At 37.6% G+C, this 25,660-nt stretch overlaps 2 protein-coding genes across 2 annotated transcripts; both read left to right on the top strand.

Annotated features, from left to right (window-relative positions):
• The first annotated feature begins 561 nt into the window (after nucleotides 1-561).
• On the top strand, nucleotides 562-16,328 carry lcmt1 (leucine carboxyl methyltransferase 1). The gene is made up of 12 exons (XM_079845648.1): nucleotides 562-760; nucleotides 863-953; nucleotides 1,286-1,377; nucleotides 1,457-1,578; nucleotides 2,458-2,534; nucleotides 8,299-8,360; nucleotides 8,463-8,565; nucleotides 12,405-12,525; nucleotides 13,383-13,484; nucleotides 15,538-15,629; nucleotides 15,752-15,849; nucleotides 15,942-16,328. The coding sequence occupies exons 2-12, from the start codon at nucleotides 868-870 to the stop codon at nucleotides 15,962-15,964; spliced, it is 978 nt and encodes a 325-aa protein (XP_079701774.1). The 5' UTR covers nucleotides 562-760; nucleotides 863-867; the 3' UTR covers nucleotides 15,965-16,328.
• A 1,149-nt stretch (nucleotides 16,329-17,477) lies between these two features.
• aqp8a.1 (aquaporin 8a, tandem duplicate 1) lies at nucleotides 17,478-20,848 on the top strand. Its single transcript, XM_079845649.1, has 5 exons — nucleotides 17,478-17,976; nucleotides 18,236-18,362; nucleotides 18,509-18,723; nucleotides 20,231-20,365; nucleotides 20,581-20,848. Exons 1-5 carry the CDS (start codon nucleotides 17,717-17,719, stop codon nucleotides 20,621-20,623), a joined length of 780 nt encoding a protein of 259 aa, XP_079701775.1. The 5' UTR covers nucleotides 17,478-17,716; the 3' UTR covers nucleotides 20,624-20,848.
• Nucleotides 20,849-25,660: the final 4,812 nt, after the last annotated feature.

The raw sequence follows: 25,660 nt of genomic DNA, 5'->3' as shown, positions 1-25,660 counted from the left end.
TTTTTTAAATTATTTTTTTTGCATGTATTGTCTATTTTAAGTACTCTGTATGCTTTGCCAATATTGTAAAATAACATTTTATCGACACACACACACACTCTCTCTCTCTCTCTCTCTCTCTCTCTCTCTCTCTCTCTCTCTCTCTCTCTCTCTCTCTCTCTCTCTCTCTCTCTCTCTCTCTCTCTCTATTTAAGACGTTTATTCATAATAAAGAGCTACTGATCCAATCCACAACATTCAGTTTCTTCCTCTCTATATAAGCTTCTAAATGACATTTAAGTGATAGAAGTTTTTATAACCCTCAGATCCTTGACGTTTAATATCTAATTATGTATCTGTAGATAACGGGACATTTCCCGTTATCGTTGACTTGAGTGATGTAACTGTTAGGGAGTAACATTATTGTGAGCAATAATTAAAAAAAACGTCATTTATAAAACGACTCTTTGTGCGACTTGCATCAGCGCAAACATCTGAACCCCAACCAATGTAAATGTTACACATAAATGTGAATTAAATTTACTGGCATGCGCAGTAGCTCTCCTCGTCACCCCGTGATGTATTATGGGAAAGTGCGTCAGCGGAAATAGATGTAAACATGTGATTGTCAACCGGAGCGCCTGGTGCAGTTCTGTTTATGTTATGCCGCTGTGAAAACCAATATGCTTGTTTCAAATAAATGTGCTTGAAAAATATTTAAAGAATCTGTTGATAATATTGGCAATAAAATATTTTAGGCTCTTGCGGTTTTCGAAACCCGGTCAGTTTAGCTAACGTTTAGCATTTACGTTGAATAGGAATATAACATGTGTATTTAACGCAGTGTTTTACAATAATTCTTACGTTGCTTCAAATCTCAAAGTGTTCATGGCATCCAAACAGCCATATTCATATTCTGACACTGCCGATGAAGCGGTCAGAGCAACTTGTGACGATGCGTCGATATGCAAAAGGTAGCACGGCATGCAAACAGTGATCAGAAATAAAACTATTAAACATGATTGTCGCTGGTTTCTAAATGCTATGATTCCCTCACGACATTCTAGCACAACATTATTGAGCATCCATAGTATCACCAAATATTCTACTACAGTCGTGTTTTTTCACAATATTGCAGACATGATTGTTTTATGTTATAATGTATAGTACTTCATCAAAGACTTTCATTATTTCAAATTGTGTTAAGTCATCAACAGTGCTGTAGCTATACATGTCATGTGCCATTTATGTGTAATAATAACTATTTTATTTAATATAACCGCATGGTTTTTATTCTGTGTTATAGGTTTGCTACCAGTAAAGGTTACTGGACTGACCTCTACGTCCAGTATTTTGTGAGGCAAATAGGTGAACGTAAAGCACCCGAGATCAACAGAGGTAAGATCTCCATCTGCTGGCCAATGTTTGCGCCTGCGTTTAATGTAATTCACTATTTATTCTTATTAATGTGCTGTAGGTTATTATGGTCGTGTCAAAGGGGTGAATCTCCTTCTTGATGCTTTTCTCGAGAAGACGCAATGTGACTGCCAGGTGGTGAATCTTGGGGCAGGACTGGATACCACTTTTTGGAGATTAAAGGTTGTTTTTTTATTATTACTTTTTAAATTAATTAATTTGAGATACTATAATAATAGTTATATATATATGCACTCCGATCAGGCATAACATTATATATTAGGCAGCAAGTGAAAATTTTGTCCTCAAAGTTGATGTGTTAGAAGCAGGAAAAATGGGCAAGTGTAAGGATTTGAGTGAGTTTGACAAGGGCCAAGTTGTGATTGCTAGATGACTGGGTCAGAGCATCTCCAAAACTGCAGCTCTTGTGGGGTGTTCCCGGTCTGCAGTGGTCAGTATCTATCAAAAGTGGTCCAAGGAAGGAACAGTGGTGAAACGGCGACAGGGCCATGGGCGACCAAGGCTCTATATATATATATATATTAGGGCTGTCAAAAGATTAATCGCAATTAATCACATCCTAAATAAAAGTTTGTGTTTACATAATATATGTGTGTGTACTCTGTTAATTATTATTTATATATAAATACACACACAAGCATGTATATATTTATGAAAAAAATATTATTTTTATATATAAAACATTTATATTTATATATATTATAGATTATATAAATGTATATACAGTATATACATGCAAATATTTCTTAAATATATACATGAATGTGTGTGTATTTATATATAAATAATAATTAACAGAGTACACACACATATATTATGTAAGCACAAACTTTTATTTTGGATGCGATTAATCACGATTAATCTTTTGACAGCCCTAATATATATATATATATATATATATATATATATATATATATATATATATATATATATATATATAGGAATAATATGTATCCTTAAACAGAATCATAAAATACATTATTCTTTATAAGCAAACAAAGAAAAGTATATATTTTTTAATGTGTATTTTTTCATTCTTAGGAAGAAAACATTATGCCAAAAAAGTTCTTTGAAGTTGACTTCCCAACGATTGTTGCCAGAAAAATACACCACATCAAGTAAGGTGTTGTTACTTTTATAATATTACTATTGTTATTCTTCGATAATTTTCTTTTTGACATTAACATTAATGATTTTGTATGCTTAGCATGTTCTTTTAGTCATATTCCTGTAGAGGGAGACAGTGTCCCAAATGAGTAGTTTAGGGACCCTCTGTCTAGATATGTCCACCCTTCAAAGCAATGGTTAGATTGTATATCTGTCATCTTTTTTGTATTAAATTTAATGGTCCTTTGGTGCTTTTTTATCACATTAAAGTATCCCACCGGAATTAATACTGTTCAATACCTGTTATGCATGATATGATCTACTATTCATGTGTGGAGGATGTTTTGTCATGGGTGATTAGATGTTTTTTTTATTGCTGCATAACCCAGTCAGTGGAAACTGCTGTAGGTACAGCTGTGCAAAATACACATTTAGCCGACTCTTATCCAAAGTGACTTACAATAGGGTGGTGCAGGTATGACATCAGAGGGGTTTTTCAATTTATTCATAAAATAAAGCCTGTGGTAAATATAACTTGATGATACGTTGACGTTTTGTTCTATAACGTACATTGCAGGCACGTTCTTATGTAGTTACATAAGATCTTTTTTTTTCTTCAAAAATAAACATAACTGCTTCAAAATTTACGTTTTCGGTATGGGTGTGTAAACTTTGTTGTACAAAACGTCAAAATATCATCAAGCTATTTTCACCACGGACCTTATTTTTCTCATAAATTGAAAACCCCCATTAGGAAATCTCGAAGGAACCAGCGGCGAATTAGTCTTCCGGGTTCTGACGTTGTTCCTAATCTGGGGGCCGCGCCCGGGGTTTTAAAACTGATTTGACTGATATTCAAAGGCTGATCGTGTGAGCAGATTGTTATGCAAAAAAAAAAAAAAAAAACACTCTTCAGGGGGATACGGCAAAATGATCCTGCTTATTATGTGACTAGCTACATAAGTAATTAATATATTTAATAAATAATAATAAAGAAATGTGACACACTGCCCGGTCAAAAAAAAGTCGCTGTTTGGATTCAAATTGGCAAATGCTTAAGAGTCAATGGTTGGATCATTATTGCAGTTATTTTTGTGTTTTTTAGCATGTTATATGTTTGGCAACAGTTCTTCCAATCCTAATTGATTGAGTTTGTAGCTTTTCATTTCTTAAACAACCATTTAGGAATACACATTATGGCCATATTCCAGGATAACAATGTCAAGATTCATCAGGCTCAAATTGTGAAAGAATGGTTGGGAGGGAGCATGAAGAATAATTTTCACACATTAATTGGCACCTCTGAGTCCAGACCTTAAATTCATTGAAAGTCTTTGGGATGTGCTGGAGGATACTTGACAGAGGTCAATACAAGATCTGGATAAAAAATGAATGCATCTCTTGATGAAAATAAATGCTGTGATGTTATTTCCATCAAGAGGTGCATACATTTTTGGTCCAGATCTTGTATTGACAATGCGAGAGATTTTGTCCTAACCAACCGCGACACCTCTACGCGAAGATTCTATTTTAGAAATGGATTCTATTGTTCTGTGATGTCGCGGCTGGAACATGGGATTAATTTCGCACATCTGCAATAGCCAATGGTGCGCAAGCGTGCATGCGAGGGGCGGGGCCAACCGCGCTGAGTAATTTTGCCTCAGAATCTTTCTCCTTCACTTTGAAGCCTACTTCACCGTCGACCTTCGCACCCGAGCGAATGATGCAGAAGAAGCGATCCCCTCCTGTGATCCAGCAAGAAGACAAGATATCGCTGCAAGGAATGTGCAGCGTGTGTGATGAGCCCATCGAGCTCCCGGATGCACACAACATGTGCATGCTGTGCTTGGGCCATGCCCATGCCGAAGCGGCACTGTGGGAGTCTGGTTGTCGTTTCTCCAAAGATCTGCCAATCAAGACTCTCTGTGCAAGGCTTGCTGTTGTCCTCAACAGAAGCACTCCTGCCGTCACGCCTCCTCCTCCCGCCACCGTGGCAAATTCACCTGGGAGGCTCCCTCGATGAGTTGATGCCAGCCAAGTGGCTGTGTCCTCAACGTTTCCAGCAGCCCCCGGTTCTGATGCCAGTCTTCGCCCTTCTCCTGAAGCACGGGACCTCTTTTGGTTATGGAGAGGACAAGAGCGCCATTTTTCCCTGAAGAGGAGATCACATGGGCGTGGCCCCCATTCAGCCTGAGTTCACGCTCAGAGAACCCACCTCCTCTCCATGGTTGGTGGGGGTGGAAAAGTGGTGGGATTACGCCCGGTTGCCTCCTGTCGAGGAGGCCATCATGGCATCGCTTCTGTCAAAGCCATGTCTGACTACTATATGGCAGTCGGACACCTCTGGCTCACATTAGCCACGTTTACATGCGCACTTTTTTGTCATTCCGATTGAAAGATTCGGTGGACTGTTTACATGAGACTTTCTCTAAACCGATCTGGTGTTTACATGTGCTGACTTTCAATCGGAGTCATTTTGTGACATGCGCTCACAGTTTGTCTGCTGCATCAGATTCGTAACGTTGCCAGTTATATTAACTGCAACGTTCGTGGATCAATAGTTCTGTGTTGGTAACTTTTATATTTATTTATTTTTCTGTGGGCGGTGCAGTAGTTTAACCTAATTTATGTCCACCACATCCCAAAGATGCTCTATTGGGTTGAGATCTGGTGACTGTGGGGGCCATTTTAGTACAGTGAACTCATTGTCATGTTCAAGAAACAAATTTGAAATGATTTGAGCTTTGTGACATGGTGCATTATCCTGCTGGAAGTAGCCATCAGAGGATGGGTACATGGTGGTCATAAAGGGATGGACATGGTCAGAAACAATGCGCAGGTAGGCTGTGGCATTTAAACAATGCCCAATTGGCACTAAGGGGCCTAAAGTGTGCCAAGAAAACATCCCCCACACCATTACACCACCACCAGTCTGCACAGTGGTAACAAGGCATGATGGATCCATGTTCTCATTCTGTTTACGCCAAATTCTGACTCTACCATCTGAATGTCTCAACAGAACTCGAGACTCATCAGACCAGGCAACATTTTTCCAGTCTTCAACTGTCCAATTTTGGTGAGCTTGTGGAAAGTGTAGCCTCTTTTTCCTATTTGTAGTGGAGATGAGTGGTACCCGGTGGGGTCTTCTGCTGTTGTAGCCCATCCGCCTCAAGGTTGTGCGTGTTGTGGCTTCACAAATGCTTTGCTGCATACCTCGGTTGTAATGAGTGGTTATTTCAGTCAAAGTTGCTCTTCTATCAGCTTGAATCAGTCGGCCCATTCGCCTCTGACCTCTAGCATCTACAAGGCATTTTCGCCCACAGGACTGCCGCATACTGGATGTTTTTCCCTTTTCACACCATTCTTTGTAAACATTCTTTGTAAAAATTGTAAAATGGTTGTGCGTGAAAATCCCATTAACTGAGCAGATTGTGAAATACTCAGACCGGCCCGTCTGGCACCAACAACCATGCCACGCTCAAAATTGCTTAAATCACCTTTCTTTCCCATTCTGACATTCAGTTTGGAGTTCAGGAGATTGTCTTGACCAGGACCACACCCCTAAATGCATTGAAGCAACTGCCATGTGATTGGTTGATTAGATAATTGCATTAATGAGAAATTGAACAGGTGTTCCTAATAATCCTTTAGGTGAGTGTATATATATATATATATATATATATATATATATATATATATATATATATATATATATATATATATATATATATATATATATATATATATATATATATATATATATATATATATAACACTTACGAGAAACAGAAAGAAATGTCGACACACGTCCTCTCCAGCTGCTTGAATGTTCCATTGTTGTGGCAACTCTCAACGGGCAACAGGACGTATACTGTTTTATAAAAGCTATTTATTGTTTGTTGTAAAGTGTAAGAATCACCTCATAAAAATTAATTCTTCTGTCAGGCGCAGTTGAAGCCTAGGACAAACGCTGTCAAGATGAGATGGTGTAGCCAGGCTATGTTTGTGTCATTATTCCAACATTATGTTCATAACTTGTTAAGAAATAAAATAAAAATGAACTTTCCTCTCTTGTCAACATTAGCCTGGTGTGAGTGCAGTGTGCACTCTTCAGTGGTGGAGGCACCCGCGCTGTATATCACATCACAGAAGGATGTACACTCAGTCAAAGTAATCGGATCAGGTCGTTTACATGGTGGAATTTTTTCGTTTGATCGGTTCATGAAAAGGTTTATCCCACCCCTCTTAAACTGATTACAATTTCATTCGGTTTGGGCATTTTTATTCCGATCGAGGTGTTTATATGGAGCATTTTCATTCGGATTGGACTTTTAAACCGATTACAGTCATTTTGGTGATACTGTGGGGGCTTTTTCAGAAAAGTTTACTGAGGCTCAGAAGCAATCTAAAATAATTACCCACTTCCTGCCGAAGCGGGCTGACGGTCCTCCTTAGGTACAATTCAGATCATCATCAGCTGCACCATGTACAGCCCCCATATACATCAAGGCACAAACGCGACAAAAGCAAATAGAACTCATTGTAATTGGTGATGCTGTCTACACTGGATGTGGTGCGATGCAACATTCCCGCAAAATTCCCGTCAGATGCACCGTTCTATTTCTGTGCAGACAGCCTCATCAAGCTGTTGATGCACGGTGCAACAAGTGGTGCGTCCGGTGTAGACGTGCTGCAAAGACAAAACAATATGATGAGGCATATCTCACCCTCGGATTCAACAGGACAACTGTTGGTAATGAGACCACAGTGTATTGTGGGCCTCAAAATATTCGCTTATGAGAGTCTTTATGTGGGTGCATGTAGGTGGGCGGTGCTTGAAAATATTTTCCAGTACAAAAGGGATCCCGGCAGAAAAAAGTTTGGAAGCCACTGCAATAGAGAAACATAAGCAATTTGTCACAGAGCAAACAACATTCATAGTGTACAATGCCAGGTTTATTAGAATACTACACTAGGAAACAAGATCAGAGGTGAAATGGAAAGAAGAGGAAGATTTTTATGTCTGTGTAAAGTGCCTTGGTTTAAGTGTGTGTTTTAGTGACATGTAGAAAATAAATACACAAGCTGTGTACAGAGGGAATTACGCAATACAATACAATACAAACCCGACCCTCATTGCATTAGATAACAGAATACCAAAGTGTCATCTGCAAACAAATGATACTCGACCTTTTCTCACAACCTTTTTTTGCAGTTGCCTGTAACTTTCTTGTGTTGTGTAAAGTCAGTCTCCCTCAAGTTCAAACTAGGTGTCCAAATTGTTTGAGTAATATGTTATTATTTGTATATATTTGAGACTACTGTACAGTATAATACAGAGTGAAGTGTTTATATGTGCAGAACAGTTTTTAGTTCAAACTTATATTTTGTTATGTGGATTTCGTGTGAGTTGTTTGATGATAAAATATGAATGACTTTGATGATAGAAATCTGATAACTGATAATGATCACTGAGATAAAAGTCTTGTTTTCCATACAACAATTGAGTAAATGATTAACACCTATCTATCTGTCTATCTGTATATCTATCTATCTATCTATCTATCTGTCTATCTGTCTATCTATCTATCTATCTATCTATCTATCTATCTATCTATCTATCTATCTATCTATCTATCTATCTATCTATCTATATATCTATCTATCTATCTATCTATCTATCTATCTATCTATCTATCTATCTATCTATCTATCTATCTATCTATCTATCTATCTATCTATCCATCTATCTATCAATCTATCCATCCTTTACAGGACAAAACCTCCACTATCGAAACCTTTGATTGAGACCCACTCCACTGATTCACTCCTTCTGGGTATTGACATCGAATTATGATGTATTGCATTTTACTTTACTGTTGTGTAGTGATCTTTTTCACTCTAGCCCAATTATCTGTTCAACTTTGTCTTTTTGACAGATGGTCATAGCCTGGACTCGGACAGATATTGTATCATCAGTGCTGATCTAAGAGACCTCCCAACTTTAGAGGACAAACTAAAAAAGTTCCAGATAAATCCAGAGTACGTACTGTAACGTAACAACCTTGGCCGAGTTAAAAATAAATACCACATTTTTTTCAGTCTTTCTACTACACTGCATATTTGTGATGTCTTATCAACATTCATGATTATGTAGTAATGGCAGTTACAACATCAGGATGAGCCTCTCTTATCTTTATTGTGATGCACAGATTTGTCCTTCTGAAAGGTTCACACATTTACTTGTTTTCCTCAGTCACACGTGAGTTGTATAATGTTGTTGGTTGGTGGAACAATGTGTATTAAAACAATAGGATTTAAGTTATAATTTGACTTGCTAGAAAGTAAACCTAATGATTCTGCGCATCCTACATAGGGTTGATCCATCCTGTTTGGCCTCCCAGTAGAATTTGCATGCATCTGTTGTTTTGTTTTCGTGCATCTCTGTTGATGCCCCTGACGACAATAGTACACTTGGGAGCATTTAGAGTTTCCTTAGATGCGTCAAAAGTACACATTTTCTTTGATGTGAACTGATGAGACCCGAAGGAAGCTACCGTTCTAGAAGGTGTATGACATCAATGGCATCATTTCCAAGGTCTTTTACCTTGAGTTTTTTTTGTTTTGCTTTTTTTTTTTGCAACTTCCTGTTCAGTCCACCCTAACGTGGCGTCTTGCCGTTTACCAGCTTGCCTGCAAATCCCATCAGTGTCTCACTTGCTAAATGAAAAAAAAAAAAAGTCTGGAAAATCTATTGTCATCGCACGCGAACCACTCTTCCAAAAATGTGATTTCCTGCTTTGCACTTCCATATATTACCTTAATGATTCGGATTCCAGGAATAAACTTCTTGTTAATGCATGAGCTGATTAAATTGTGATGTCCTCAATAGAAAAAAAATGCAGCATATCTTGAAACTGATTCCAAAAAATAACATTGAAAAAAAAAAGATTGTTGCAGGAACTTTTATTTGGTAACACTTAACAATAGGAATCAGTTTATTGGCATTAGTTAATGCATTGCACTACCATTCAAAAGTTTAAGGTCTGTAAGATTTTTGTGTTTGAAAGAAGTCTCTTATGCATTTACATTTACATTTATGCATTTAGCAGACGCTTTTATCCAAAGCGACTTACAACTTGGGGGTACACGAAGCGATTGGTCATGAAGAGTCGAGTAAGTGCAACAAGTGCCTGAAATACTGAGACCGTGTACATTGCTCAGTGTAGCACAGGCTAGAGTAGGGAGGGAAAAAAGGGGGAGAAAGGGGAAAGGAAAGGGTTTTTTTTTATTACATTTTTTTATATGAGGTTAAGTGCTCACGGAAGAGCTGAGTTTTTAGTTGACTTTTGAATGTTGTCAATGATTCTGCGTTTCGGATGGCGTTGGGAAGATCGTTCCACCAGCTGGGAACGTTGAATGAAAATGTCCTGGAAAGGGATTTTTTGCCTCTGGTACCACAAGCCGTCGCTCCTTAGCTGAGCGAAGGCTTCTGGTGAGGGTGTGGATTTGTAGAATCGAGTCAAAGTATGCAGGAGCTGAGCGTGTGGTGGCTCTGTAGCGTCAGCGCTTTAAACTTGATGCGAGCAGCGAGTGGTAGCCAGTGCAGAGAGATGAAGAGAGGTGTGATGTGGGTCATTTTGGGCTCGTTGAAGACAAGACGTGCTGCTGCATTCTGGATCATTCGAAGTGTTTGGATCGCACAAGAGGGGAGTCCAGCCAGAAGCTCATTGCAGTAGTCAAGTCTAGAAATAACCAGGGCCTGTACAAGAAGCTGTGTTGCGTGCTCTGTTAGGAACGGTCTAATCTTCCTGATGTTGTGGAGCGCAAACCTGCACGAGCAAGCTGTCTTAGAAATGTGTTCTCTGAAGGACAACTGATCATCAAATGTTACTCCAAGATTTCTGACTGACTTTGATGGGGAAATCAAGGATGTACCTAACTGGATGGTCAAGTCATGTTGTATAGTGGGACTGGCCGGGAAGATGAGAAACTCAGTGTTTGCCAGGTTGAGCTGCAGGTGATGTTTTCTCATCCATGCAGAGATGTCAGCCAGACAGCTGGAGATTCGTGCAGCTACTGTGGGGTCGTCTGGTTGAAATGAAAGGTAGAGCTAAGTGTCATCAGCATAGCAGTGGTATGATAAGCCATGTGCCTGAATGATGGGTCCCAATGAAGTAGTGTAGATGGAGAAGAGGAGAGGACCAAGCACTGAGCCCTGAGGAACCCCCGTGGTCAGTTGATGTGCTTCGGATTCCTCTCCTCTCCAGGCAACCTTGAAAGACCTACCTGTGAGATAAGACTCAAACCAAAGGAGTGGAGTCCCTGTGATGCCTAGTGACGAGGATTATGCCCAGGATTATGCTCACTAAGGATGCATTTATTTAATCAAAAATACAATAAAAAACAGTAATATACTGAAATATTATATTATTTTAATATATTTAAAAATGTAATGCATTCCTGTGATGGCAAAGCTGAATTTTCAGCATCATTACTCCAGTCGTCAGTGTCACATGATCCTTCAGAAGTCATTCTAATATGATGATTTGGTGCTCAAGAAACATTGCTCATTAAAAACAACAGCCTTAACTTTTGCTTAATATATTTTTGGAAACTGTGACACTTTTATTCCAGGATTCTTTGAAGAGAAAGTTCCAAAACAGCATTTATTTGTAAAATAAATATTTTGTAACATTATGAGTGCTTCTCAAACAGAAGGCTGAGTCCTGTAAGGCCGCAATGCATATCTTGGCTGCCACGTTATCAAGTGCCGCCGAAGGCCATGTCAATTTGAAGGAAACTTGGAAGGCAGCGATCGTTTCGCGTCCTTCATTCAGCTCATTTTGAAGGATGCGTCAAGTGTATCCTTCACGTCCTTCAATCACCCACAATCCATTGCACACATTGCAGTTCCTGAAAAAGAACTGTCAGGAAGTCGCCCCTGAGTTCATTATGAAATGTAAGACACAAAAAAAAATTCAGAGATGAAGGCATACGTTGTCTTTTGTTTTGGTGTAAATTAATCACTTAACGCTAAACTGCCAATAATCTAAGCTATTGGGAGACCACTGACAGTTGTCATTCACTGCATTGCATTAATAGAAAGCCAGTTAATACAAAGTATTTTGACTGTGTGGGCGGGAACGTGTGACTTAGACTTGCGCACTTACTAGACCAAGCATTCTCAACCCTGGTCCTCGAGGCCCACTGTCCTGCAGAGTTTAGCTCCAACCCTAATCAAACACACCTGAAACAGCTAATTAAGCTCTTCAGGATTCCTAGAAAGCTACAGGCAGGTGAGTTGGATCAAGGTTGGAGCTAAACTCTGTAGGACAGTGGGCCTCGAGGACCAGGGTTGAGAACCCTTGTACTAGACCGTCTAATTCTAGCGTTTAATGCTGAGGAGGACTCTTGCCTACAAGCCTCTGAAGGACTAGGAAGAACACAGCCTAACTAGGATGCACCTTCCCTGTTGAGAATCACCCTATAAACATCTTTACTGTCACTTTTGATCAATTTAACACATCTTTTCTGAATAAAAGTATTCATTTATACTGTTCATTTATAAATATTCTATTTTTCACTTTAATTACTGTTTGTTAATAATCCCTGAATGTTAATTAATACAACTTAAATGCATCAGTATGTAGACTGTAACATTATCTTACATTAATAAATGCTGTAAAAGTGCTGTTGTGCATTGATAGTTTATGGTAATTCTTTAAGGTTATTGAATTGTAAAATTTTACCCATAATTCACAGTTACATTTAGCCTCTATTTAGAGGAACTTAATCATAGGATGGGTGTTGTAAAGAAACACTTCCCCACTATTGAAGGATTTTGCTTGTTAACAGTATTCCTGCTTCTTTCCACCCAGGTTGCCCACCCTTTTTATGTCTGAATGTGTACTGGTGTACATGACCCCTGAGCAGTCCTCCAAACTGGTGCACTGGGTCGCAGACACCTTCCCTACGGCCATGTTCATTAATTATGAACAGGTGAGATAATATGATAAACTGCATCATTATTACAATCCTCGTGTTTAGATTTTTGAAAATTCTAAATGTTCAGAACATTTTGATCTTGGTAGAACAGGGTGTCTAAGGGGCTTAAAATGGTCTTAATTCACTCTAACACAAATCAGAGAAGTCTTAAATCAGAGAAGACATTCATAAATTCATAAAGTCATGGCATAAAATGTTGCATGCATTGCCAAAAAACTAAAACATTTATGTCATCTTCAGTATTTTTGTCCTGTTTTCCAGTAAAAATATCTAAACATCTTTAAATCAAGATACATTTATTTGAGAAGCAAATGTAAAATGAAGTCTTGAAAAGTTGAACAAAATGAATTGAGTTTATGCTTAACAAGAACAAATATTTGTCATTGAGTTAAGGAAAAAACTTCTGAGCCCATTGGCACATATTTATTCTTGTTTTAATCATAAACTCACTTTAGAGTTCACAGGAAACAAGACTTCATTTATTGTCATTTTTTTAGCTCTTGAAAATGCATGTTGATTTATGAATCTTTAGGCATTAGCACTGGACATAATTATTTTGAGAACATCCCTTTTCTGCAGCGTGGTCAGAAGGTACAGTAAATTATATTTCCATATACTAGTGTTTGAGAGCAGAGGCATTCCAGCTACTTTCGGATATCTGTTGGAAGTTGTATTTCCAAACTTTAAAGTGTCTACCTATACATTTTCATTTAGAGAACACATTGACGTATTGTATTTATTCCTTAAAGGTTCTTTATGTGGTCTTAAAAAACTCTTAAATTTACCTTCATAAAACCTGCAGAATTTGATGAGAAATGTTTTTGCATTTCTAAATGTCCAAATCTTTTTAGGTGAACATGAACGATCGCTTTGGGCACATCATGATTGAGAATCTGCAGAGACGGCAGTGCAATCTGGCTGGGGTGGATCTGTGTCAGTCTTTGGACTCTCAAGTATGACACTCTCACATTTTAGGACTAGCGTTGACTTTCTAGCTCTTTATTCATAATGTACTTCAAAGTTATTGTTCTGCAGGAGCTGTCAGATTGTGGGATTGTTGATAATTCTTCTCCATACAGTGAAACAGTATCTTGCTATGCACAATCAAAACATTACACTGGGTAGTGCTTGGAATTCAAAGTTGTTTTCCTGCTCAACATACAATGGGTCATCAAGACTCAGGAAAACAGCGCAGTTAAGTTCAGGTCATTGTTTACTGCAGCCAACGCCAACACTTCAGTCTCACAAAAGCAGTATCAGTTCAAGTCTCTCAAGGTTACCACCACGGCGGTGTCTGTAGACACCTCAGCATCTGCTCAGCATGGCTAGAATTTGTATTTGGAATGAAAAGACTAAATACGTTAGTCTTTTCAATGTGTGTCAGTGTTATTTTAGTTTTATTAATATTACAATGTTCAAATTTTGAAAGATTTAAAGTTTTTAGTAATTTTATTTGTTACCACTTTATTTTAAGGCAACGTAGTTACACGTTACTACATGTACTTGCTATAGTAATAACAAGTAACTAACCCTAAAACAAACCCAATCGTAACTCTAAAGTCAAGTCAACCTTATTTATATAGCGCTTTTAACAATGCAGATTGTTTCAAAGCAGCTTTACAGTGTTAAACAGGAAAATAATGCAACATGATTTTTTTCAGCCGTATAGCCATTCTGGAGAAAACGGTTATGTCATCAGTTCATTTCAATTATCATACAGTGACAGTGTTGGCTTTAGATCAGTAATTAGATCAGTAATTTAGTTTATATGGTTAGTTTAATAATTAGATTTATTTGGTTATTTAATGTAGTGTCCCCAACTGAGCAAGGCAAGCCAGAGGCAACAGTGGCAAGCAAACCAAAACCCCATCAGGTGACCTAATGGAGAAAAATAAACCTTGGGAGAAACCAGGCTCAGTCGGGGCTTACTCAGTCTTACTCAGTATAGTAAGTACATGTAGTTAATATTACTCGGTACTAATTTGGTTAAGTACAATGTAACTTTGTTACCTTAAAATAACATGTGTTAATAGTCTGTCTTGTTGGCAAAGGCTATTTACACTAACTCCGCCCACCAATGTCTGATTAAAAAAGACGCGTGCCATTCAACGTCTGCAGTTGCTTAGGCTGGAAGCAGTATAGCGCATGGAAGTCGTTTTTGAACGCGATCGACCCGAGTTCGAATCCGCCTTTTGCCAAACTCTTCTCATTTTTCCCATCACATATCAGATCAGAAAGGCCTTTATTTTCAATAAAAATGAAGAAAATGTTTGAGAAGTGGAAATAAAGTGCCTAAAGATTTAATAATTAAGTATTTATTGGGTAGGATTAGGGGTAGGTCTAGGCAGGGCATATTGCCCCAATAAGGCGTCATCCATTTAATAGTTTAAATAAATATAATAATTTACACTGTTGTTATTGCATCCTGTTAATGTACAACAATACTAAGGTGCAAATAGTATCTGCCACTATTCATAAATATAAATAGCCTCCAACAACTATTTGCACTTATTGCAAAGAACTGCTACTTTTATATAGTGTAAATATAATGTATCGCTGTTTTTTGCTATTTTAAATAGCATCTATAGCTGCAAAAGATGCTATTTTCACTGAGTGTAAATAGCCGCTGCCTTAAAATAAATTGTAACCTTTTATTGTATTCGTTTTTGTTTGTTAATGTCTGTAGTTTTCAGCTGTTTTAGTTCTTCAAGTGAAACTAAATGACAAATGTTGCCTTGGCAAAGAGCTCAATTTTTTTTTAGGTTTTGTTTTCAGTTATTTTAGTGCTTCAAGTTAAATTAAACAACAAATGTTGGCTGAATTTTATTTTATATTCTATTTTCAGTTATTTTACTACAAGTTAAGCTAAACAACAAATGTTGCCTTGGCAATTAGCTGATTTTTTTTTTTTTTTTGTAATATTTGATTTCAGCTAACATTTGTTTCAGGAAATGAAAACTGAATGTTTTTTAATGCTTTTAGTTTAAGTAACATGTGTTTCCACAGAAAGAACGCTTTCTGTCGGCAGGCTGGGAAAGTGTGAACGCGCTGGACATGATGACGGTCTACAGCATGCTTCCTCAGGAAGATGTAGCTAGGTACACAAGCCAACACTAATGTACAGTTGTAATCAGGAGTATATTTTTAACTTTACAACCTGTGCCAGGAAAGATTGAGATCGGAATCTCTACAATGACTTTCTTTTGTTTTACAATCACAGAATTGAACGCCTGGAGTTTTTAGACGAAAGGGAACTTCTCCAACAGCTTCTACAACACTACTGCATCTGCTGGGCCGTAAAAGATAAGCTCAGTTTAGGTGAGGCTTCCATTTTACCCAATTAACGTCATTCTAGAGTTTCATGGACAGTTTGACGTCACTTGTAACTAACAGCGGACTTCTCTTTTCAGGCCTCTCACAAATTGGGTTTTAGACGTCAATGGGGACTTGGTTGTAAAAGTTTTATTTGAAACAACATGACCAAAAGTCAGAGGACAGGAAACGGAAGTAATTTATATCTTTATTTCCATTTTTGACCCCCAATAAAAATGGAGACTACTGGCATCAGCGTCTTTTCTTTTGTTTCGCTTGTCTCCTTCTGTCTCGTGACAGTGTCTTCTGTCTAAAAAGTGCCATTTTAATTCAGGCCATAGCCATTATTAAACCATTGTAAAACATTCATAAGATCCCAAAAACGAATATGTAATAAAGTTATTTTGTTGGCTGTATGAATGATAGTGTGCTTCTGTATGAATATTCATGAACAGTGATGATGAATAAAGAAAATTGAAAGTATTAAGTTAAGTTTAAGTGCATGATTTATTGTTGCTCTTTAGGATACCTTTGAAACCGTTTTACACGTCTACATTGTGTAAAATTACTGGAAAATTAAAATCCTAGGCATGGTAATGTCCTTGTTACACCACACACATTTTCGTAAAAAGCACTCAATTAAAAAAAGTTATGAAATGACTAGACTTTTAAATAGAGAACACTCAAAAAAAGTAATATATTATAAAACTATGTATGCTCAATAAGCTCATTCATTTTTATCATGTCATGGCTTTTCTTCAGATTGTACACCACCAAAAGTTTGGGGTGAGTAAAATTTGTCTAAAAAAAAAATTGTATATATATATATATTCACACACATTAAATCAACCAAAACTGACAATAAAGACATTTACAATGTTACAAATGATTTCTGTTTTAAATAAATGCTGTTCTTTTGAACTTTCTTTTATTCGTGATTTGGTGTTTCTTGAACACCATATCATCATATTAGAATGATTTTTGAAGGATCATGTGACACTGAAGACTAGAGCAATGATGCTGAAAATTCAGCTTTGCCATCACAGGAATAAATGACATTTTAAAATATATTAAAATAGAAAACAGTTATTTTAAAATGTAATAGTTCACAACTGTTTGTAGAGTATTTTTTGATTAAATAAATGCAGGCTTAGTTAACGTAAGAGACTTCTTTAAAAAACTTAAAAAAAAATCTTTCTGACCCTAAACTTTTGAATGGTTGTGTGTGTTTTTCAAACGTCACAAATAATCACCAGGAAGTTGTTTTAGAAAACAAAAGGCGATTAAAAGACACAAAAAAAAGGAAATGTTTCCTCTTTAGCCGTCAACGCCAGGCATCCTGCAGTCTTTCTCTGTATTCGTTTTTGTCAGTGAGTCCCTCAAGAGAAACATTAACCCAGAGCGACCTTGTGCTGTTATTTACTTCCAGGAACCCCGATTTGATGCATGAGAGTGAGAAATGCAGATGATAAATGCTAAATCTGCTGCGGGCCACGCTGAAATGCAGAGCGATCTATAATATGCCATTAGATTTATAAAGTTTGGGAAACTGCATTAACTCTGATCAATTCAGTTGCATAAGACCGTCGAGAAGACCTTGAGTGACATATGAGTTCGTTATGCTCTCTTTTATTGTCCTCAGTTGTGTAATAGCAGGCTGGTGGATGATAAGCTATATCCTGAACCCGTCACCCCCCAAACAATGCTCTCCACTGCTGTAATTGTAAAGTGTTTTTCCCAAGCCACCAAGAGTGATGACAGGGGTTGACTTTTGGCCCGCCTTACCACCACTCCACCCCATCCTCTGTCCACCTTTATCAGTACAAAGCTGCAGTGTGTGCAAACAGAACACCTGAAGCTTCGGACAGACAAAATGACCTCAGCTGAGTCCAAATCAGAGCTCTTTACAGTAGCCACGGGCGATGGAGGGGACAACCATCAGAACACGCCTAAGAAGTCCTTCTTTGAGCACTACATTCAGCCGTGCCTGGCAGAGATCCTCGGCTCCACTCTCTTCATGTTTGTGGGCTGTGTGTCGGTCATGGGTAACGTGGGCATCAGCGGGAGTATCCAGCCTGCCCTGGCACATGGACTAGCACTGGCAATAGCAATTGCCATTTTTGGAGAAATCAGGTAACCGAGTTACCAATTGACTAGACTTTTAATTAGAGAATACAATTGACACATTTAAATATGATAAAACTATGTTGATAAAGTTTTTAATATATATGCTTGTTATATTTACAATATTTAAACAAAACAGAATATCAACTATTTAAATTAAATTATTATACATGCATTAATACTATGCAAAATATAAATATATGAATAGATTATAATTTTTGTATCAAATTTTCTTTCATGCATGATTTTAAGATGTCTTCTTTTCCAGTGGTGGTCACTTCAATCCGGCCGTGTCTGTGTGTGTTTACCTCATCGGAGGAATGGAACTGATGCTCCTGGTGCCATATGTGCTCTCGCAAATGCTAGGTGGAGTGATTGCTGCCGGCCTTGCCAAAGTATGTGTGCAAGCTTCTCTATTAATATTTCTAACTGTGTTTGTGATGTGACTTGGTGAAGCCTTATTGCTCAAAGTGGCTGAAAGTATCCAATCATTTACACTTTTGACCAATGGGATATAACTTTCTCTTTTCTTTTTCTTTAGGCTGTTACTACGAATGAGGCATTTGGAAATGCGACTGGAGCAGCATTTGATGCCGTTCAGTCCTCTCATGGCGTTGCCTCTGCGACTATGGCAGAGATGATAATGACACTCTTCTTGACCATAGTTGTGAGCATGGGTGCCATCAACGGAAGGACCCGAAGTCATCTCGCTCCCTTCTGCATTGGACTCACCGTGACTGCAAATATTTTGGCTGGGTAGGAAACTATCATTTCAGGAAAGGCACAAACAAATTATATTGCCTACTGTACGTAATACTATGCCATACTTAATTTTAAAAGAAGCAAACAAATCTAGTCTAGTGTTTTGCAGCCATAAAGAGCATTTGTGTTAAATGTTTAACAATAGGAAAGACATTTTGTTTAAACATTTATATCTCAAGTCTCAGACTTTCATATAATGCTCCTACACTGTAAAAAAATATATATGATCAATAAGTTATGACAACATTGGTTTTTACAGTGCTTTAACTCATCAAAATTAATTAAGCACTTTTTTTTTACTTTTTTGATAAGTTATATAAGATTCAACTCTTATCCTATATATTATTTTAAGTCAGTTTATTGTAATTTAAGTTGAAATTACTTTAACATCCAGGTTGATTGTACTTAAAAATTTAAGGCAGCAACATTTTATACATATACATATATATGTATATGCATATATGAAAGGTTTCATATACATATACATAAAGGTTTCATATACATGTACATATATATGTATATGCATATGTGAAAGGTTTAGATTAGTGTCAAATACAACGAGTGCAAAGAGTTACTACTGCACTACTGTAACACAACTGACAAGAACATTGATCTTTTAAATGTTGTACATTGTAATTCAAAATGCTAATTTAATAATTAAATAAAAACTTACAGGAAACATGTTCATTCAAATGAGCAAATTAAATAGAGTACAACTCTAAGCATGTTTTGTTTATGTTTATAATGTTTACATGTTATATATGTTTTTAGACCATGGTGTTAGATGATATATTTGTATAGTATAATTCTAATATTAGAATTATTCATATATTTTATTTATAATTGTTACATTATAATTATCCATATTATAAAACTTGACTTGTGAAGCCTTATTGATGAAAAATTGCTTTAAAAAAAATATAAATCTAGAAATATTATGGCTGGGCACATAGGAAGGAAATACTTCTACATTAATACACTAATAAACTATAGAAATATAATACTATTAATTATTACCTATACTAATAATAGTTTAATTTTTAACCAAATTTGACTTGGCTCAGATTTTTTTTTTGTACTGCTGTCCCCTGACTCCCCTCTGGGTGGTGGTGATGTATGATAGTGATTTTACCCCGCCAACCCCAGTAGATCATTTCTAATTGGTGAAAATTATGGTGTTTTATCTCATTTTGTTACAACACTCCCTGCTCTCCCTTAACTGTCATCATATGTTTCATACTTTTTTATAAGCAGATGTTTTTCTCACAAGTCGCTACACTTGTTTCAATGTGGAGAATGTGGAGACCTACATTAATGAACATGGTAACCAAACAAACAAGCCATCACAGGATATGTTACAGGAAACAAAGACATCAAGAGCCTTAGAATAATAATTGCGGAAGGAAATATTAATTCCTAACTGCCTAAGTGCTGATATGCTGTATTTAGGGCCATTTTTGAGAAGCTCTTATTTAACTGATTTGTCTTACATGTCAAACAGGGGTGGAATATCAGGAGCATGTATGAATCCAGCACGGGCCTTTGGGCCAGCAATAGTATCCGGTCACTGGACGTACCACTGGATATATTGGGTGGGACCTTTGACTGGTGCTTTGGTCACTGTCAGCCTTGTGAGGTATTCTTGCAACTCACTTTTTCCTTTCACAATAAATGGTTTTCTTCATTTAGGACAAGTATAAAGTCATTTAGTGTATCATCTTAAACAGTATATGACGAATTATTTAATTTTGAAGCTGTTCAGATTGAAAGAAGAATTCATATTTTATTCAGGTTTTAAGTATGAGTATGAGTGAGTATAAGTATTCTAATTAATCGCTTGATTCATTCTAGGTTGATAATGGGAGACAAGAAGATTCGTGTTATTTTCAAATGATGGAGATGGAGGACCTCAGTGGATCTCATGTTGCAAGCTTTTTAAATTCAAGATAACTTGTAAAGCATTGTATGATATTGTCAAACATTTATATAAGTGCAGTATTTCTAAACTTTTCTGTATTCTGATGCTTCATTTTCTCTTTGACAAATGAATTTGTTTGTTTTAGTTTTATAGCCTGCCATTATGTATTCTATGTTGATAAGCATAAAGTCTTTTGCTAGATATTGTCTGAATGTATTTCTTCACTTTTTCACTTTGTAATATGTAAATATGCAGCACCCCTGTATATACACATACACTGACACACACAGTCCTGGGCAAAAAAAAAGGCCAAAATATTTAGTGGTCTTTTAATGGTCTTAACCATTTTAATCGCAAATCACTGGTCAGGAAATGATCAAGAATTGCACAAATACTGTAGATAAGCATGGAATATCCTTCCACAACTTGCAGACAGATTTTTACAGGAAGAAGAATCAGTGTTGTTGCACTCAATGTAAATGGCTTCAATTCATTTCATGAGTAGTTGAAAAATGTCTCCCAGCTCGTTTGAGTTTAATGTGAGACCAATATTCACTATAGGGTTCAAATCTGGACTCAAAAACATGACCAAAATATGAGCCTGATGTACTTGTTCTCAAGCCACTTCTTGGTTGTCTCCTCTTCCTCCATGCTTCACTGTGGTAAAAATGCATTTATAATATATTTCTCAGCCGATTTCCAAAGACACCGCACTGTCTGGATCATAGTTAGTTAGTTAGTAGTACTTTACTGTTCAGCCTTAGCTGAAAATTGGTCTTTGGCTTTGCCATGCAATCAAAATGAAAAATCTCTCTGGGTAGTCCATTGTCATCAGAAGATGACTTCTTCTATGATTTGTGGGTTATTTGATGACTGTATAGTCCGATGCGGGGAGCACACTGTCTTTTACAGACAGGGTATATACACATTTCTCCATATTGTCTTGGGGGTGTCGGAACAAGCATGGCCTGCTTTCTCTGATGTCTTTTAGACAGGCGAAGTTCAGTTCTCCTGTCTTCATAGCTTTGTGCTCCATTCTGACAGAGTTGCCGCCAGAATTTGCGGTTCATGGTGCTACTTTCCAGGGATGTGGGGTTTATCTCACACTTCTTAAGAAGGGCTTTTAGTTGGTATTTCAGTCTCTGACCTCCTGCAGAACGGCAGCCAAGATGTAATTGACCGTACAGTACCTTACGTGGAAAGCGACTTGATGGCATTCTCACAACATGACCAAGCCATCTAAGTTGGTAGAGCATTAAGGTTGCTTCTATACTCCAACTGTTAGCTTTTTGCAGGATCTCAATATGAGGCACTCGATCTTGCCATGTCACTTTGAGGATGCGCTGCAGGCATCTAACGTGGAACGATTTCAACATTTTCAGATGTCTAGCATAGATAGTCCATGTTTCAGAACCATACAGAAGGGTGGTGAGGCAGATTGCCCAATAAACAGCAATCTTTGTGTGTAGATTTAAATTGGTGTTGCTGAACACTCTTTTCCTCAGCCTCCTAAATGAAGATACAGCCTGCTTGATCCTGTATTGAATATCTTGATCCATGCTACAGTCGCTAGATAAATAACTGCCAAGATATTTAAAGTGTGGCACTATGGGAATCATGAACAGTGAATACTGGCGATGACCATTGACAAAGGACTTCTGTTTTCTTGATATTCACAGCTAGGCCCATCCTGTTGTATGCTCTAACAACAGCATTAAGAGTAGACTGTAAATCTTCTGCAGTATGTGATACTAGGGCACAATCATCCGCATACTGCAATTCCAGCACGCAAGCAAACTAATCTAGTGACTGCCTGGAACCTCCTGATGTTAAAGAGGTTACCATCCAGTCTATAAGCCACTGTAACCCCACCATCTTCTTCCATTTCTTTGTACAGCAGCTTTGTGACACACAGTAAGAAGATGTTAAACAAGACTGGCGCAAGAACACAGCCCTGCCTTACTCCAGTGCCTACTGCAAAGTGTGCAGATTCTAGTATACCCAATGTCACATTGGCAGTCATCCCATCATGGAACTGTCGTAGCATTGTGATCAATTTTACAGAGCATCCAAAATGCATTTCCCAATAGAGGTGACCTCTTATGGGAAGTGCCTCTGCATTTTGGATGCTCTGTAAAATTGATCACAATGCTACGACAGTACAGTATCGAAAGCCTTGGAAAGAGCCACAAAAGCAATGAACAAGTTCTTATGTTGTTCGCGACATTTCTCCTGCAGCTGCCGTGAGGTAAATATCATGTCCACTGTACTTCGACCTGCTCTGAACCCACTTTGGGATTCTGGCAGGAGATTTTCAGAGATAGTATTGACAAGTCGATGGAGCATGACCTTTGCCAGAACTTTACCTGCAACTGAAAGAAGAGAGATCCCCCTACTGTTTTCACAGATGGACCGGTCACCCTTGTTTTTATATATTGTGACAATATTTGCATCCTTCCATTGTTGGGGAATATTTTATTGCTGCCACACTAGGGTGACGAACTGATGGATTGCCCTAGTGCAAAGGTACCCTCCTTCCTTCAGGAGCTCAGAATACGATCAGGCCCAGGGGACTTGCTGTTTTACAATTTCTTGATTGCAGCATACACTTCAGAAAAAGAAGGTGGAACATCAAGACTCTGTATGCTTGGTAAGGTTGGTAGTTCCTCCAGCACTGTTAGATCGACTGATGCCTTTTGATTTAATAAGGCTTGAAAATGTTCCCCCCATCTTTGAACAATGCCTGTTTGGTCCTTAATGAGGGTCAGTTCATCAACTGATCTCAAGGGGCAGAGAGAGTAAGATATTGGGCCGTAAATGGCCTTTACTGCATTGTAAAAATTATGCATATCATGCTTGTCTGCAAAAGATTGAATCTGCTGGGCCTTAGATATCCACCACTGGTTCTGAAGTTGCTGCAAGGTCCCTTGCGTTGCTTGTCTCTGTTCGTGTCAGACCTTCTAAAGAGATTCAGATCAACATTAATAATATATAACATACACAATACAAACAACAATAACAATACACAACCTCCACATCAACATATTAATTCCTCACTCCATTCCTAACCCTTATTCAGAAGACCTATGCATATGACACAAAGGTTTGTTTATATATTGCTTTTGGTATTCTCTAACGGTGACCAGATGGTAGTAGTTCAAAAGCATAATTCAGTGGGTGCGTTATAACTTTTGTTATAACCAAATCTTTCATCTGATCAGCAATTTCATATAATCAATCTATTGACTTTTGTTTGGATACCTGCCATCCTTATAATCCTGTAACTTTAACTTTATTCACAGATGTTATTCTTCCAAACCAAGCTGTTATATTATACGGGAAAAAGGGATAGCAGGAATAACCTCTGATTTGCTTTCTTGTAGATAAGATCCACATTACCGGAAAATTTCAATTTACAATCATTTATAGTTCCCAAATACTTAAAAGTCTGGACAATTTCCACAGATGGATTACATAAAAGTATTTCTGTCAGGAGCTATATATTATTTAAGATATTCATTTGTATAAACAGAAAATAACAGAGATGACAGAACACTTCCTTCCACATATATCTGATGTAACCCCCCAGACACACACTCATTGTGGTCTATCTAAATTAAGTTTTTAATCCAATGAACTATCACTACATTTACTCCTAAAACCAACAGACGTTCTAAGAGTACATTTATTTGCATAGTATAGTCAGTAAAAAGGAAACACATAAGCCTTTGCTTGTTGTAAGTGGCTAGCAATTGTATCAGCCATAGTGAGCATATCATCCTCTGTCCCTCTTTTTTTTGGCTGATATGCAAATTGCAATTCACAGTTCCTTTGATATTTGCCAAAAGTTTTGGGACGCCTGCCTTTACATGCACATGAACTTTAATGACATCCCATTCTTAATCCGTAGGGTTTAATATGGAGTTGTCTCACCCTTTACAGCTTCATCTCTTTTGGGAAGGGTTTCCACAAGGTTTAGGAGTGTGTTTATGTGATTTTTTTTACCATTCTTCTAGAATTTGTGAGGTCAGGCACTGATGTTGGATGAGAAGGCCTGACTCGCAGTCTGCGCTCTAATTCATCCCAAAGGTGTTATATCGGTGTAACGCAGGGTGAACTCAAAACCAAAAGGGAGAGCTGGATCCAAATGCAAACTAGTTTAATAACATAACATAACAAAACCACAGAGATCAGCGAACCAAGAACAGAAAACAGAATGAGCCACGCCAAACGTACTCCCATTTATGACAAGACCTGACAAAGAACACATGAAACACAGGGGTTTAATGCTGCCTTCACGTGCTATCGGAATTATCGTACATACGAGTTTACTAGGTAAAAATTCCACATGAACGCCGTCTGATGTCGTGTTTACCACTGGGAAGTTCGGAAATAATTTTGATACCCCAATTCCCGAGATGGGCGTGTCATAAGCTTTAAACATGGTGGCGGGGAGAACTAGACTGCTGTGGCAGGTATGGTTTTATTGTTTTTTTTCTCCAAAACAGCTAGGTCGTCTTGTCTTGACATTAATGTAGTACATATTTACATGTAAGAGTAATCATATGAAGCGAATTGTATCTTTGGTACACAGCGAAAATAGCCTGCATTTGACTGAAATGATAGAATCAGCAGAAAGCGGACTAACTGGAATTTATATGGTTGTCGGTGCATGGGTTGACTACATATGATGTTGGTTTTAACAAGATTATCCCAATAAATAGGCAAGAATAACCTGGTGTCCACCATGATTCCTGTTCACTCCGACAACAAAGCACTTGAATGCAACAAGCTCGTAATCACGACTTCTAAAGTGGGAATTAGGAAATTTCCGATAGCACGTGAAGGCAGCATAAATACACAAGGGAAAACAAGCTTAACAAATTAACAAGACACACCTGGGGAAACTAATCAACATGAAAAACTACAAAGAACTACAAACATGGCACAAGGCAGAACATAACAAAAGTCCTCACAAGACAGGAAAACACAGGCTGAGATCATGACAATCGG

This window comes from Gobio gobio (assembly GCF_949357685.1).
Source record: "Gobio gobio genome assembly, chromosome: 20".
Lineage (NCBI taxonomy): Eukaryota > Metazoa > Chordata > Actinopteri > Cypriniformes > Gobionidae > Gobio > Gobio gobio.
The sequence above is the reverse complement of the archived record's forward strand: the minus strand, read 5'-3'. Positions and strand labels throughout refer to the sequence as shown.

Coding starts and splice junctions, on each gene's coding strand:
- lcmt1 (XM_079845648.1), top strand. CDS start 868: ATGGCATCCAAACAGCCATATTCATATTCTGACACTGCCGATGAAGCG. Junction 1,378..1,456: donor AGCACCCGAGATCAACAGAG/GTAAGATCTCCA, acceptor AATGTGCTGTAG/GTTATTATGGTCGTGTCAAA. Junction 8,361..8,462: donor CACTGATTCACTCCTTCTGG/GTATTGACATCG, acceptor TCTTTTTGACAG/ATGGTCATAGCCTGGACTCG.
- aqp8a.1 (XM_079845649.1), top strand. CDS start 17,717: ATGACCTCAGCTGAGTCCAAATCAGAGCTCTTTACAGTAGCCACGGGC. Junction 17,977..18,235: donor GCCATTTTTGGAGAAATCAG/GTAACCGAGTTA, acceptor CTTCTTTTCCAG/TGGTGGTCACTTCAATCCGG. Junction 18,724..20,230: donor ACTGCAAATATTTTGGCTGG/GTAGGAAACTAT, acceptor CATGTCAAACAG/GGGTGGAATATCAGGAGCAT.